The sequence below is a fragment of the Coregonus lavaretus genome (assembly GCF_964263955.1).
Source record: "Coregonus lavaretus genome assembly, chromosome: 1".
NCBI classification, from domain to species: Eukaryota; Metazoa; Chordata; class Actinopteri; order Salmoniformes; family Salmonidae; genus Coregonus; species Coregonus lavaretus.
In genome coordinates, this window is record NC_139988.1 from 17,393,680 (window position 1) to 17,406,545 (window position 12,866).

Below are 12,866 nucleotides of genomic sequence, written 5' to 3' on the forward strand. Positions count from 1 at the left end.
AGGTCTCTCATAAAAACACTGAAAGCAAAAGGGTTTTCAACACATAAACCATGATTTTTTTTCAAAGTTAAGGTAAAATATAGGCTACAAAAGATCCTAAATAAAGAGCCGTTCGGGAGTCGAAAGAGCCGGCTCTTCTTTGGGAGCCGAGTCAAAAGAGCCGGCTCTCAGAAAAGAGCCGAACTTCCCATCATTACTACAAAGTAACTGTATAGGCTATGACAAATATCTAGACGTCGCGTTTAAAAATGGTATGCTCCTCCCTCTAGAAAGTGAGCTTTGTTTTGGTTGGAGATGAATTTCTCCCTTCCACTTCCTTTTACCCGACCTCTCCGTACGTACAGTGACTTCTCAAATCTGCGACACATCTGCACTGTTTGGCGCGTCCCCGTACTTCCAAACGCGCGTCCTATGCGCGCTCTTCGTTCCACAGTGCCAAAACAACGCTCAGCTCAAGCGAAACGCCTGGAACATGGGTCCGCGCACGCAAATGACACTAACAAGCAGTAGCAGGATAACAAAGTAGACAACCCTACGCCCGTTTCTTATAAATGTGCTCAATTTTCCATCCAAATTCCAACACCAATTTCACTCAAGAAATTAAGCCACATCCTCACAAAGGGGTGTACATATAAAGTGCCATTACAAGCATTTTATTTCTGTGAAAAAAGAGAAAACAGTAACACAACCAGGACCCTTTAATAGAAGGGTGGTAGGTGGGATTGTCATGGCAAAAATCTAAATCCACTATGACACTACATACTGGTTTAAAGGGGATTTTCTACCTGTGTGTTTGGTTGCCCAACCTGAAGTCCCCTAGGGCAGCCTCAGACCAGCAACCTCATTGTTTTGTCTCATGATTAGTGATTGTTGCAAATGATTAAATTATCAGTTGAATGAATCATGTGATTGGATGCTCTGGTGAATAGCAAAGCTGTTAGTATTGAGCCCACCTGGAGCAAAATTGAACAACCCCTCTTTAGGTAGACAATAATATCTGCTTCCTCTGTAAACAAGTTAAGGCCTTATTAAGTCTTCAATAATTCACAATATGTCGTTGTGATGATGATAATAATCTATCAACCAAATCTCTCAAACAGCTGTAAAAAATTCTCTCAATTTCTAAACTAACAGGTCTTGCTGGACTCCTCGAACTTTCACTTTTTCTTCTACACATCGATCGGACATACTTTCTCTTTCCATTACTCCTTCAACTGTCAACCTTTTCCCTCTTACTCCACTTCACTTTTCATCGTACCAACTTCCCTCAACGCACTCAGCATTCTGGACTTTTCAGCCGTGGCCAAGACATCTTCAGATAGATCAAAATCTAACATCAGTGCATTTCCAGTGAATAACTGTACACCTTGGGTATAATAACCATTTCTACCGATTCCACAATTCTGTATATTTGGCAGGTGGATTTTTCAAGATAACTATTTATCCATGGTCAATTGCCCATGTTTAGGGTCAGGAGTTTTTCTTGACCACATGATCTAACCAGAAAAAACTCTGGGCCCTGATTAGCCAATAATACAGGTTTGTGGCTTTCCCTGGTCAGGTCGCATGGTCAAGAACAAATCCTGGCTCTACCATGTTACAATATATAGCCATTTGTCAATACCTGGGCCTAACATGGCTTTAGCCAAGAGGAATTCTAATTTGATGACATGAACTAGCAGGGTTTTCTACTAACAGACAGAGATGGTCTCCGCAGTAACTGAGAGGATAAAACAGCTACATACACTCAGGTCCTCCTGTGCTATTGAGAAAACATGCTTCTCACCAACTATATTACAGTCTGTGTACACAATAGACACACCATGGAGTGTTTGGCATTATATTGGTTGCTGTCATCATTAGCTCTGTGTTTGTACAAACATTCATTTTTTTGGAGGGGGGGGGGGGGTGAATTTAGTGTTGGCCGAGTGAAACACTCTCATTGTGAGCAGTGACATGATCAGAGGAAGACAGACAGGTAAAGAAGAGATGTACACAGTCACAGTAGAGCAGACAACGACAGATAAATGAGAGAGAGAGAGGGGACAGAGAGACAGATATATATAGAGAGAGAGAGGGGACAGAGAGACAGATATATATAGAGAGAGAGAGGGGACAGAGAGACAGATATATAGAGAGAGAGAGAGGGGACAGAGAGACAGATATATATATAGAGAGAGAGGGGACAGAGAGACAGATATATATAGAGAGAGAGGGGACAGAGAGACAGATATATAGAGAGAGAGAGGGGACAGAGAGACAGATATATATAGAGAGAGAGGGGACAGAGAGACAGATATATAGAGAGAGAGAGCGCTAGCGAGAGCGACAGACGGGTAGTATTACACACAGTCACATGCCTCTCACACTTGGAAACTGGAAACGGTAACGTACAAAAAAAATCAAAAGTAACATTGAAAAATAGTCATCAATATATATAAAAACACATTAGAATCCCAAACACGTTTATAAATCTGAGTATTGTGTAGTGTGATTTCTTCGTGACCTCCCTGTATTCGTCTGTTTCCTTCATCGCTTCAGGTCTCATCAGCCATAGTCCAGCAATATGTGTGTGAGCAAAAAAAGTATGTCTGGTCGGTGTGCATCTGTGTGACTGGCTGAACACAACCCCACCGGCTCTTCAATCTGTCCCCTGATTGGATCATGCCTGTTATCCCGAGCAAGAACTGGGAAAAGTCTAATCCGGTAGAGAAAAGGTCAATCAACAGCCATCTGATCTCCATGTTTGGTGGACCTCCACCTCCTCAGACACCACCAATAGGAGCTCACCATTTTTCCCTCTCAGCTGGTGACGCAGGAACTTCCTGTTGTGTGGAGGGTATCGAAAGAACAGAAGGAGAATAAAGATGTCAGCTTGTTATTTATTAGGTGTTAGACAAGGATCAATCATCATTGTGAATGGTGGCCTTGGAATTGACTATTATTTGGGAATGAGACTGTGATTTTGTATTACTATCTGGCACCACCTAGTGGAGACAATACAAATTACGTTCTCTCTTGGCCGCTCCACAATGTATGTAAAATGAACAACGCAAATCATGATGGACTCAATCTACTGACTGGACAGGATAATTGGGATGACACACACACACGCGCGCGCAGTACCTGAGCTCATCAGGGTTTCCGATGGTGTGTGGACTGCGTAGTTTGGAGTCAAGGTTGTAATAGACTCCGCCCACCTCCCGCACCCCTATCCAGTGCTGGCGTTTGAGTGGCAGGCGCAGCGGACCCCAGCGCAGATTGGACGGGACGTTCAGGATGAAGCCCGTTACGTTGGTTAGCGCAATACTGTCCACATCCCTGCAGGAACACAATACACAAGTCAATCACACACGGACTTCCATAGGTCTTGTAGGAGTGGATTTTCAGTAGCTACTGTAATGTTGTAAATCCATGATGATGTCTGTAGGGGAGAGTGGGGTAAATTGAGCCAAAGGGATTAGTTGTTTCTAGATAACTATAAACAAACTTAATCATGTGACCAAATATGTATAATAGGTCATAATTTCATGGCCTCTGTGAAGAAACCACATGGGAAAAGTGATAAGAAAGTTATGTCCAAAGAATGGATTTTCACAAAGTCTAATGATTTTATGTTAGAGGTTTCATGATGCTTGTATCTAAACCAAAGTATACTTTTAAGATTGTTCTATACATCAGTTGGGGTCTTTATAAGCTACAATATGAGTTCCTAAACCTAGCATGAACATGCATCCTTGTAGCTGTGTGGGCTAATATAGCCAAAATGTTTGCCTTGGGGTAAGTTGAGCCAATGGCCACCATACCCCATACAAATGATGATTACATTTAGTCAGTTCTACACATAATATGCATAGTAGCATGGTATTTTTGCAATGTGTCATGCTTATGAACTCAAGATAGTGCATTTTTATTGTTACAGAGCAGACATCATCATGCCCTGTGTATTCAAACGTAAAACAAGCAGGGGTCTTGAGGTTCTTGAGAGAGCAGCCAAGGAAGTGAGAGAAGCAGCAAGGGGTGAAACAAAGACAATGACACAAAATAAAACAATACATGTACCTGTGAGAAAGAGAGGTTATGATAGAGTAGCAGAGGCACACAAGGTCTTATCTGATGACATGGTGCCTGAGCTTGATAAACATATCAAGAATTTTGCGGACCAGTTTCATGGGCTTAGAAGCCTGAAATGCAGAGAACTTGCCTACGAATTTGCACATTGAAACAACATACCTGTCCCAGACAACTGGTCAAGAAATGGAAGGGTAAGTGATATTGAACAGAGAGATCTATGTCTGAATACATTTAAGATATACACTGAGTGTACAAAACATTAGGAACACATTCCTAATATTGAGTTGCAGCCCTCCCTTTTGCCCTCAGAACAGCCTCAATTCGTCGGGACATGGACTCTACAAGGTGTCGAAAGTGTTCCACAGGGATGCTGGCCCATGTTGACCAATGCTTCCCTCAGTTGTGCCAAGTTGGCTGGATGTCCTTTGGGTGGTGGACCATTCTTGATACATTGGAAACTGTTGAGCATGAAAACCCAGCAGCGATGCAGTTCTTGACACACTCAAACTGGTGCGCCTGGCACCTACAACCATACCCCGTTAAAAAGCACTTTAAACTTTTGTCTTGCCCATTCACCCTCTGAATGGCACACACACACAATCCATGTCTCAAGGCTTAAAAATCCTTCTTTAACCTGTCTCCTCTCCTTCATCTACACTGATTGAAGTGGATTTATAAGGTGACATTTTCACCTGGTCAGTCTGTCATGGAAAGAGCAGGTGTTCCTAATGTTTTGTACACTCAGTGTACAATATAGCATATTGAATATATCAAAGGAGGCTGCTGAGGGGAGAACGGCTCATAATAACGTCCGGAACGGAGCGAATGGAATGGCATCAAACACCTGGAGACCATGTTTGATACTATTCCACCACTCCGCTCCAGTCATTACCACGAGCCCGTTCTCCCCAAGTAAGGTGCCACCAACCTCCTGTGCAATATACCACACCCCCATTCCATGAATTAAACTTTGATCTACCAGCCCCATCACCCACTTACCCCAAGGCGGCTCAACTAACCCCATATATTGAGCCAAGAGACCACTTTTTTTTGACAATCTATGTTTTCAAAACTATCATGTTTACATGAATTCTGATTATTTCCAGGGAAACCCAACATCCTGAAATATATGTAGATATCTGTTAGAAAGAAAACAATATTTGCCTTGATGTAGTGATGCTGAATGTAAAAAAAGTGCTAAACTTCCCCCACTCCCCCCTATGAATGCACCCTACATATGTCTGTATGTCTGTATGTCTGTATGTCTGTATGAGTAGCTGCCTTGTGCTCGACAGGGATTCAGAGTGAAGAGGATATGTAAATAAGTCTTCCTCTTTATAGCTGGTGTACGGCCAGTGATTGAAGTGAACTAAATTGAGCACGGCTGAACCGACTGACATAGTTGCTGCCAACACACGCACCAAAAAGGGAGAGGAGTAAAGAAGATTGAGAATACGAATGAGCATAGCATTGTGGCTCCAATGGCTCAGTGGATTGGATGGTGCTTGTTGTGGATTTGAAAACTCCTGCATGGGCCATGTACATCGCTTTGGATAAAAATGTTAGACAAATGACTAGATAGGGTAGAAGGCCATATAGCTTTGATGAGAACAGAGGTATACCTTCTTTTATCCCACCAGACAGCCTCATATCCTCGTGTCTGCAGAGCGGCCATAATGACATTCACGTCATAGTTCCCATTCCCCAGCATGCTCTTCTTGTGGGGGGTTACCAGAGTGCCAGGAGAGAGTCTGTGGAGAAAGGGACAAGATAGAGTGATGAGGACAGAAGAAGCAAGAGAGAGAAAAAGATAAAGGTTGACAAAGGTAGAGAGAGAGAGGTGCAGAAGGGAGAGAAAAAGTGAGAGAGGGGATGAAAGAGGAAAGGACTTTGAGAGACAGAGAATGGATGAGAGAAATATCTCCCCTAGAGGACACAACCTTAACCCCCCACCTCTGGTAGATGTCCTGGAGAGTATCCCTGCTGAAAGCTGCCCCATCCTGGAAGACGTTATTGAGCGCGTGCAGAGCACACAGCTCCCGCCGCTGCTTCTCGTGGTAGATGGGCAGTGGAGGCGGGGCCGGAGGGGTCGATAGATCATGCTCTCCAAGGTCTGACCTCTCCTCCCCCCCTCGCGCCACCACCTCTTTCTGCTTGCTCAGCTTCCATGGCATACAGCCCAGGTCCTGCAGCCCCCCTCCCGCCCTCCCCTTACCGGAACATGGAGCACTCCCCATCACCCTGTCACTACACCGACACGACTGCAGTCGCCATGGCAACCTTTCAGCTGCTGTAAGGGCGTGCGTGTGGCTAGGGGGAGGTGGGTTACACTGAGGGGGTCCAGGTCACTTCAGCTACACCTGCCGTTTCAAAAGGGACAATTGGAAGAAAATAAAAAAAACTGCAGGCTAACAAACAGTGTTCAAGTTTGGAGTGGAGGAGGCCTGGATTGAATTATGTGAACAAAACGTTGGGTGTGTAGACATTGATATTCCAGCTGCTTCAGTATAAAAAGAGAATCAACCACGAGGGTCATCGATGGCAAAACAAAAACTAGCAAGAGAAGCAAGAGTACGCGTCTCTTTTTTCAACTTCCTCCATTCTGATGTCTGTCCTCGTGACTTTTATTTTTTTTAGCACCTCAAGTGTCACTAGAGCTTACGAGTTCTTTCCATTTCTAGAGAGCCAAGAGGACCACGGCTCCACCATTAAGAGTTAGCTCCAGCGGAAAAGATGAGGGACTTGATACAGGACGCTTTGTGACATTTAGACAGGACTCCTTAGGAAAATAGCTGAGGGAGGCAGAAGAGAGGCAGAAATTCATGTTTAGAGGTTGTCACCGAAATCAATGTCATGCTGAAATAATTTAGGGATAACCAGGTGTTTTTCTAAAGAGTATTTTCAGCAGTGGTCAGCAGGAAGGAACAGAAGACACAGGGTAAACATTCTACTAACAGCTGACTCGATAAGAGCGGCAGGCTTGTGGCAACATCACACTAAACTGATATAACTAGACAACAGGCGTAAGAGACAGTCTTGGTATTATTTAGTATTCTGTAACACAAGTGATATTTACAGATTAACAAAATATGTCAAATCTACCTGATATTCAAATCCATCGCTCTAGCTAAAATCCAGTGGAACAGGAAGGCAGCTGCAAAGAAAGACTAGATTTGTCTGGCTGTACGTTCTATTTGTTTGATAGCGTAAGCATGGATGCGAAACCCTTCGTATTTAGTCGATTTATCTGTTGCCACTTACCTTTCGCTTTATGCGATACTACTGTAGTAGGGTTGTCATAATCCTGGTGAAATTAATCGTTTCGCCTCTTTTCCTGGGGTTGTTTAGTCCTTTGTCTTCAGCACTTTTTCCTTGTAGCGCCGTATTTCTATATGAGCATGCGCAAAACGTCAATGGCTTGTTTGCTTGTCACAGCCTGCGTCAGCCCAATCTGCGAACTGTACTCCCTCTACTCAGTCCCTCCCTTAAGACTGCTAAACACTAGATTTAGTTTGTTTTAATATAAAAATGGGTTGAGACCAAAAATAATTTGTTGCAAAACATCCGAGCTCTCCAACAATAACGTTTAGATGGGCTCTTTTGACCTGGAGTTATTACACTAGCAGGAAATAGTCAGAGTCAATGGATTTATTTGGAAGCAACTTTTTAATACTTCCAAAAAAATTATGAAACCATGGGAGGAATGTAGTAGACACATACAAGAAAGAGTGTGCAAGAAAACAAAGTAGGGTACATGAAGGCAAATTGACATTGATTAAATACTGTTCAATAACAGCAGTACCGTAAGAACATGATCTTGACATTTTACAAAACAAGCCCATGCTAAGTCTTACATACTTAACAATAATTCATACAGTCAGTGAAATGAGGATCAATTCCCCAAACACAATAACATACCCAGAATCCAAGAGTGACAAAAAAAAGTCAACAAAATGCACCTAAACCCAAAATGAAGTATTTCTCTTCTACTCTCAATACTCCTGTCCCAGTTTCCGTGCCAACACAGAGGCCATGTCCATCAGCAGTTCCTCCATCACACTGTCCTCCCTTTTCTGCAGCTCGTGGGTGTAGTGTCCCCTCAGTGCCCTCATCTCTGCTACCCTCTCCAGCAGCCCCCTGGCCAGCTCCCTCCTCTCCGCCACCGGCCTGTCTGGGTTGTTGTCCACAAGCTCAGCCCGCTGACCACACAGAGACAGAGCAGTTCTGAGGCCTCCAGCATCATCCTCCAGTAGCTGGGCTAGCGTGGAGCCCGGGCCCAGACAGTCAGCATGGGTGAGGACAATGAGGATGTGGCCTGTGGCACTCTCCCCGACCAGCTCTAGGAGGGCCCTGGTGGCGCTAGCAGCGTCCTGGTCCACCCCATCTCCATGGATCCGGAGCACCAGCAGAAAGGCATGGGGGCCTGGGCTGGCCAGCTGCAGGCTGCGGAGGGCCTCCAAGGCTCTCATACTGTCGCCCAGAGATGGACCCAGGAGGTCTGGGGTGTCTATTACGATCAGCTCTCGCCTGTCCACCACCGCCCTCCGCTTGGTACACTCCATCACAGCCCCCAGGGACCCCCCAACTTGAGGGAGGCTGCAGCCAACCAGGGTGTCTGCAAGGGAGGTCCGGCCTCCACCGGGAGGCCCCATAAGGATGAGCCTCAGCCCAGGCTCACTGGGAATAGGGCTGGGAGAGGGCTCTGTGCCTGGGGGACTGTCACTAGAAGCCCCTGGAAAATAAATAGACAAGGGAGTACATAAATAATTCACAAATTTGTTGGTCTGAGCAAAAATGAAAAGGAACATGAGAGCAGAACAGTTAATTCAATGAATGGAGGGATTTATGTCATGATTTCATCAAGTGCCATTTCTATTATAAAGGAAAACAACCCACAAGATTAAAGGACACAGTTGATAGGATGTTATTTGTGCAGGAATACAGATGCAGCTAGGAACATAATATAAATGCTCTAAATCCTCTTTGTTTGCTGACAGATTCCACACATTGCTTCACATTTGATAGTGAACCTGAGGGGAACAGTATGGTAAACTAAATTACACATAAAAAAGAACAGAACTTACAATTAAATAGAGAAGGGAGAACGAGTGAGAAAGGGGAGAGAAACTTACCAGAGTTGTTTTTAATGATAACAGTGAACCCGCTGAGTTTTGAGAATGAAGCTGATAGACAAACAAAACAATACATTATCAACACATTGTAATCAATCAAAGACATGATCAGTCATATGGTGGGTGGGTATTAGCAATCTCTTACCAACTATAAACCTCCAAATACGAGACAGACACTTCAGAAAGTACTGTAAGCCTGAAACACAAAGACATAATTAACAAATCATTCACCACAACAACATACATTACTCTACTTTAGGATTAACTCAAATATGTGATGCAATCAATTAATCTACTGCATATTTTACATTCAGATGAGTTTAGTAAACATGTTAATGAATATTGAGAAAGGTTAAGAATTGTGACAGTACGTACTACGAAGAGTTCCCATCAGGTGGCTCACCCAACCCCACAGTGAGGACAGACCTAAAACAGAGGGAATAGTATTTAGTTTAAAATAGTATTTAATCAAGACATTTAATTTAATCTGTTGCTCAGATGAAGATACTCAGATAAATGTTGACACCTGATGAATGATTAGACATGTAGGCTGAATAATGCAATACGGTTCAAGGTTCAACCTCCAGTTGGATCCCAGCCATGATGACGTACCAGTGAGCGTGCAGAAGAGATGGATGGGCCATCTTATCAGAGCTGGGAGGGCTGTAGCGGGCCAAAGAGATAAATGAACTCAATCAGGATCAAACAAAGGAATACTATTTACGGACACAAAACAAATTGATTATCAAGCAATCAGATACACAACACCAGTTGATGTCAAAACCACAGTCAGTCCCCAGATGGGAGAGAGGATCATCTTACAGATAAGACAACATTATGTACATCAAATAAGTATTTGCTGACAATAGTACTGTTGTGGCTAAGACTACTGACCCTGTGAGAATCTGTAGAGGAGATAGCCCACCACAGTGAGAGCTCCTGTCAAAACACTGTTGAAGTCCAACCACAAACCTGCAGGGAGAGAGAGATAAGTAGTGAAGCATGAGACTGATCAATTTTCTTTACTTGTCAGGAGTTTAACCTTTAAACCCAAAACGGTGGCCTTATCAGCTTAGTATACTTTTGCGTTTTGTATTTATTTTCCTAGTCTACATGCGTTATTGTATATATTTATAATATGTAGCCTACATTTCGGACTCAACTGTCTCTAAAGTGATACCAAACAAACAGCGACTTTGTCATTGATATTAGGCCCGTCAATACAAAACAGAAAGATTGTAACAGAAAAATAACTCCGTTCGACATGTTACACAGACGGAGCAAATATCGGTATATTACTTTTACATCTTGGTTGGATTGACTAATAGTTATATTTGACGGACGTGAGTATCCTTCTTACCAGTGCTACCATCTCCACAGTAGGCTGAAGTTGAGGTACAATCGCTGTCCGGTTTGCAGTCACACTGGTCTATATTCACAGGTAAACCCGGCCCGTATGCTACTGGCCAAAACCAAAGCGCCATCTCCCGTTACGTGAAAGTACTTTGATGACTCGCCCGAACAAAATTGTTCTTTATTGTGACTGAAGGAGCGATATAATGCTGTATTTGTGGCACTGAGACACGCCTTTTTCTAATCATACAAGTAGGATGGGAAATACATGTAACTGCCAAAATAAAGGAAACATTTGAGTAAATGAGGGATACAAAGTATTTTAAAAGCAGATGCTTCCACACAGGTGTGGTTACTGAGTTAATTAAGCAATTAACATCCCATCATGCTTAGGGTCATGTAGAAAAATGACCAGTTGCCCATTATTTTGCCTACCATGGCAAGAAGAGATCTCAGTAGCTAGGTTTCCATCCAATTGTTGACAAATTTAATGCGAATATTCTCAATAATATGCGCATTTTACCACCAAATGGACTTGTGGAGAAAAATCAGTCAGTGATGACATGTTGCGCACAACATTTACTTTTTCGTGTACGTTTTAATGTACTGAATAAAAATCTAAAGTTCAATGTGTTTCCATCACATTTTCAACTCAACCGATAGTTTTGTCACAAATTGTTGCGTGAAATATAAAATGTGCCTACTCTGGTCTTGCATGTGCACTCTAGCCAACAACTTGCAGATAGTGCGGGTAGGCTATAGTCCACACCAGGGTTCTTCAATTCCGGTCCTGGAGGGCCGAAACACTTCTGTTTTTTATTTCTACCTGGTAGTTAATTGCACTCACCTGGTGTCCCAGGTCTGAATTAGCCCCTGATTAGAAGGAGAGGATGAAAAACGGAGGTGTTTCGGCCCTCCAGGACCGGAATTGAAGAACCCTGGTCTACACGTTGATATTATTATGGATAAGAGGGAGAATATTTGTATTTGACAAATGGCAGCCAAGCATCGTTCATCATGTCACCATAATAAGACCCTCGATATTTATTGGGAAGCAGCATCAAGCTCAACACCATGCACATTCACCACCCTCTGAAGTTGATCATAACTTATTTCATCTGTAGCCTAATAAACTGCATGCTTTCCCGAGTCGTAGTGGGAGGACCACACCACATATCATCCCTTGACTCAAAGTTTACTTCGATATGATTGTTCTTACACTCACTGAACAAAAATATAAAAGCAACATATAAAGTGTTGGTCCCATGTTTTAAAAAAAAAATCCCCGACATTTTACATAACTACGAAAAGCTTATTTCTCTCAGATTTTGTGCACAAATTGTGCATTAAATTCTCTGGCAACAGCTCTGGTAGACATTCCTGCTGTCAGCATGCCAATTGCACGCTCCCTCAAAACTTGAGACATATGTGGCATTGTGTTGTGTGACAAAACTGCAAATTTTAAAGTGGCCTTTTATTGTCCCCAGTACAAGGTAAGCCTGTGTAATGATCACGCTATTTAATCAGCTTCTTGACATGCCACTCCTGTCAGGTGCTCACTAACAGGGATGTAAACAAAATTGTGCACAACATTTGAGATAAATATGCTTTTTGTACATATGGAAAATTGTGATCTTTTATTTCAGCTCATGAAACATGGGACCAACACTTTACATGTTGCGTTTATATTTTTGTTCAGTGTAGATTAAATAGGGTTTATTTGAACTATTTTCATAGCTCCTTACTCATGATAAAAAAAAAGGTATTTAGTTTTGAACGGTTTGAGCTAGAGACTAGTTTTTCTGCATTGTTAAGGTGCAACCACGGACACAAAGCCATGCTTGTGTGCATGGAGACAGCTAATCCTAATCAAATGCCCGTGCTAATGGTTCTCACAGGCAAAGTAAAATTATATAAAATTACTGTCTGGGATTTTTTATTTCAGCTCTTGAAACATGGGACCAACACTTTATATGTTGCTTTTATATTTTTGTTCAGTGAGTGTAAGAACAATCATATCGAAGTAAATTTTGAGTCAGGGGATGATATGTTGTGTGGTCCTCCCACTACGACTCAGGAACAGTGGCGGCTCCTGAAAAAATTCTCAGGGGGGGCAATTTTTCTGATGATTTAGGTGACCTACACACATTTTAAAAAATATATGTCCAGCAACAACATGAAGACAGGGGCAGCATATAAGTCAATACCAGAAGCATTTATTGACTGATCTCAAAAGTGTTGGCTTACCAGGGTTGGTGGAGCCCTCAGTTTCATCTTTGCCTCGCAAAGCTAACTCAAACACTCCGC

General features: G+C 42.8%; 2 protein-coding genes across 3 annotated transcripts; both read right to left on the reverse strand.

The window, feature by feature from the left end:
- Positions 1-626: 626 nt before the first annotated feature.
- Positions 627-7,456, reverse strand: LOC311116787 (josephin-1-like). 2 transcript variants are annotated; one of them, XM_084157450.1, is made up of 6 exons: positions 7,336-7,453; positions 7,177-7,228; positions 6,028-6,866; positions 5,697-5,825; positions 3,127-3,321; positions 627-2,825 (listed from the first exon to the last, which is right to left on the reverse strand). In XM_084157450.1, the coding sequence occupies exons 3-6, from the start codon at positions 6,309-6,311 to the stop codon at positions 2,723-2,725; spliced, it is 711 nt and encodes a 236-aa protein (XP_084013576.1). In that variant the 5' UTR covers positions 6,312-6,866; positions 7,177-7,228; positions 7,336-7,453; the 3' UTR covers positions 627-2,722. The 2 variants fall into 2 exon arrangements, with proteins under 2 accessions (XP_084013576.1, XP_084013575.1); XM_084157449.1 differs by lacking the exon at positions 7,177-7,228 and having other exon boundaries at positions 7,336-7,456.
- A 265-nt stretch (positions 7,457-7,721) lies between these two features.
- Positions 7,722-10,727, reverse strand: LOC311112562 (uncharacterized protein). The gene is made up of 7 exons (XM_084155700.1): positions 10,567-10,727; positions 10,101-10,178; positions 9,819-9,869; positions 9,582-9,632; positions 9,352-9,402; positions 9,207-9,257; positions 7,722-8,806 (listed from the first exon to the last, which is right to left on the reverse strand). The coding sequence occupies exons 1-7, from the start codon at positions 10,688-10,690 to the stop codon at positions 8,067-8,069; spliced, it is 1,146 nt and encodes a 381-aa protein (XP_084011826.1). The 5' UTR covers positions 10,691-10,727; the 3' UTR covers positions 7,722-8,066.
- Between the last annotated feature and the right edge of the window lie 2,139 nt (positions 10,728-12,866).

What these genes read in the sequence shown, in the direction of transcription:
- LOC311116787 (XM_084157449.1), bottom strand. Translation starts at nt 6,311, where the DNA reads ATGGGGAGTGCTCCATGTTCCGGTAAGGGGAGGGCGGGAGGGGGGCTG. An exon ending in CTCCAGGACATCTACCAGAG is followed by an intron (nt 5,826 to 6,027) that starts GTGGGGGGTTAA and finishes CTTTCTCCACAG; the next exon opens with ACTCTCTCCTGGCACTCTGG. An exon ending in GGAAACCCTGATGAGCTCAG is followed by an intron (nt 2,826 to 3,126) that starts GTACTGCGCGCG and finishes TCCACACAACAG; the next exon opens with GAAGTTCCTGCGTCACCAGC.
- LOC311112562 (XM_084155700.1), bottom strand. Translation starts at nt 10,690, where the DNA reads ATGGCGCTTTGGTTTTGGCCAGTAGCATACGGGCCGGGTTTACCTGTG. An exon ending in CCTCTACAGATTCTCACAGG is followed by an intron (nt 9,870 to 10,100) that starts GTCAGTAGTCTT and finishes GGCCCGCTACAG; the next exon opens with CCCTCCCAGCTCTGATAAGA. An exon ending in TATTTGGAGGTTTATAGTTG is followed by an intron (nt 9,258 to 9,351) that starts GTAAGAGATTGC and finishes TTTGTCTATCAG; the next exon opens with CTTCATTCTCAAAACTCAGC.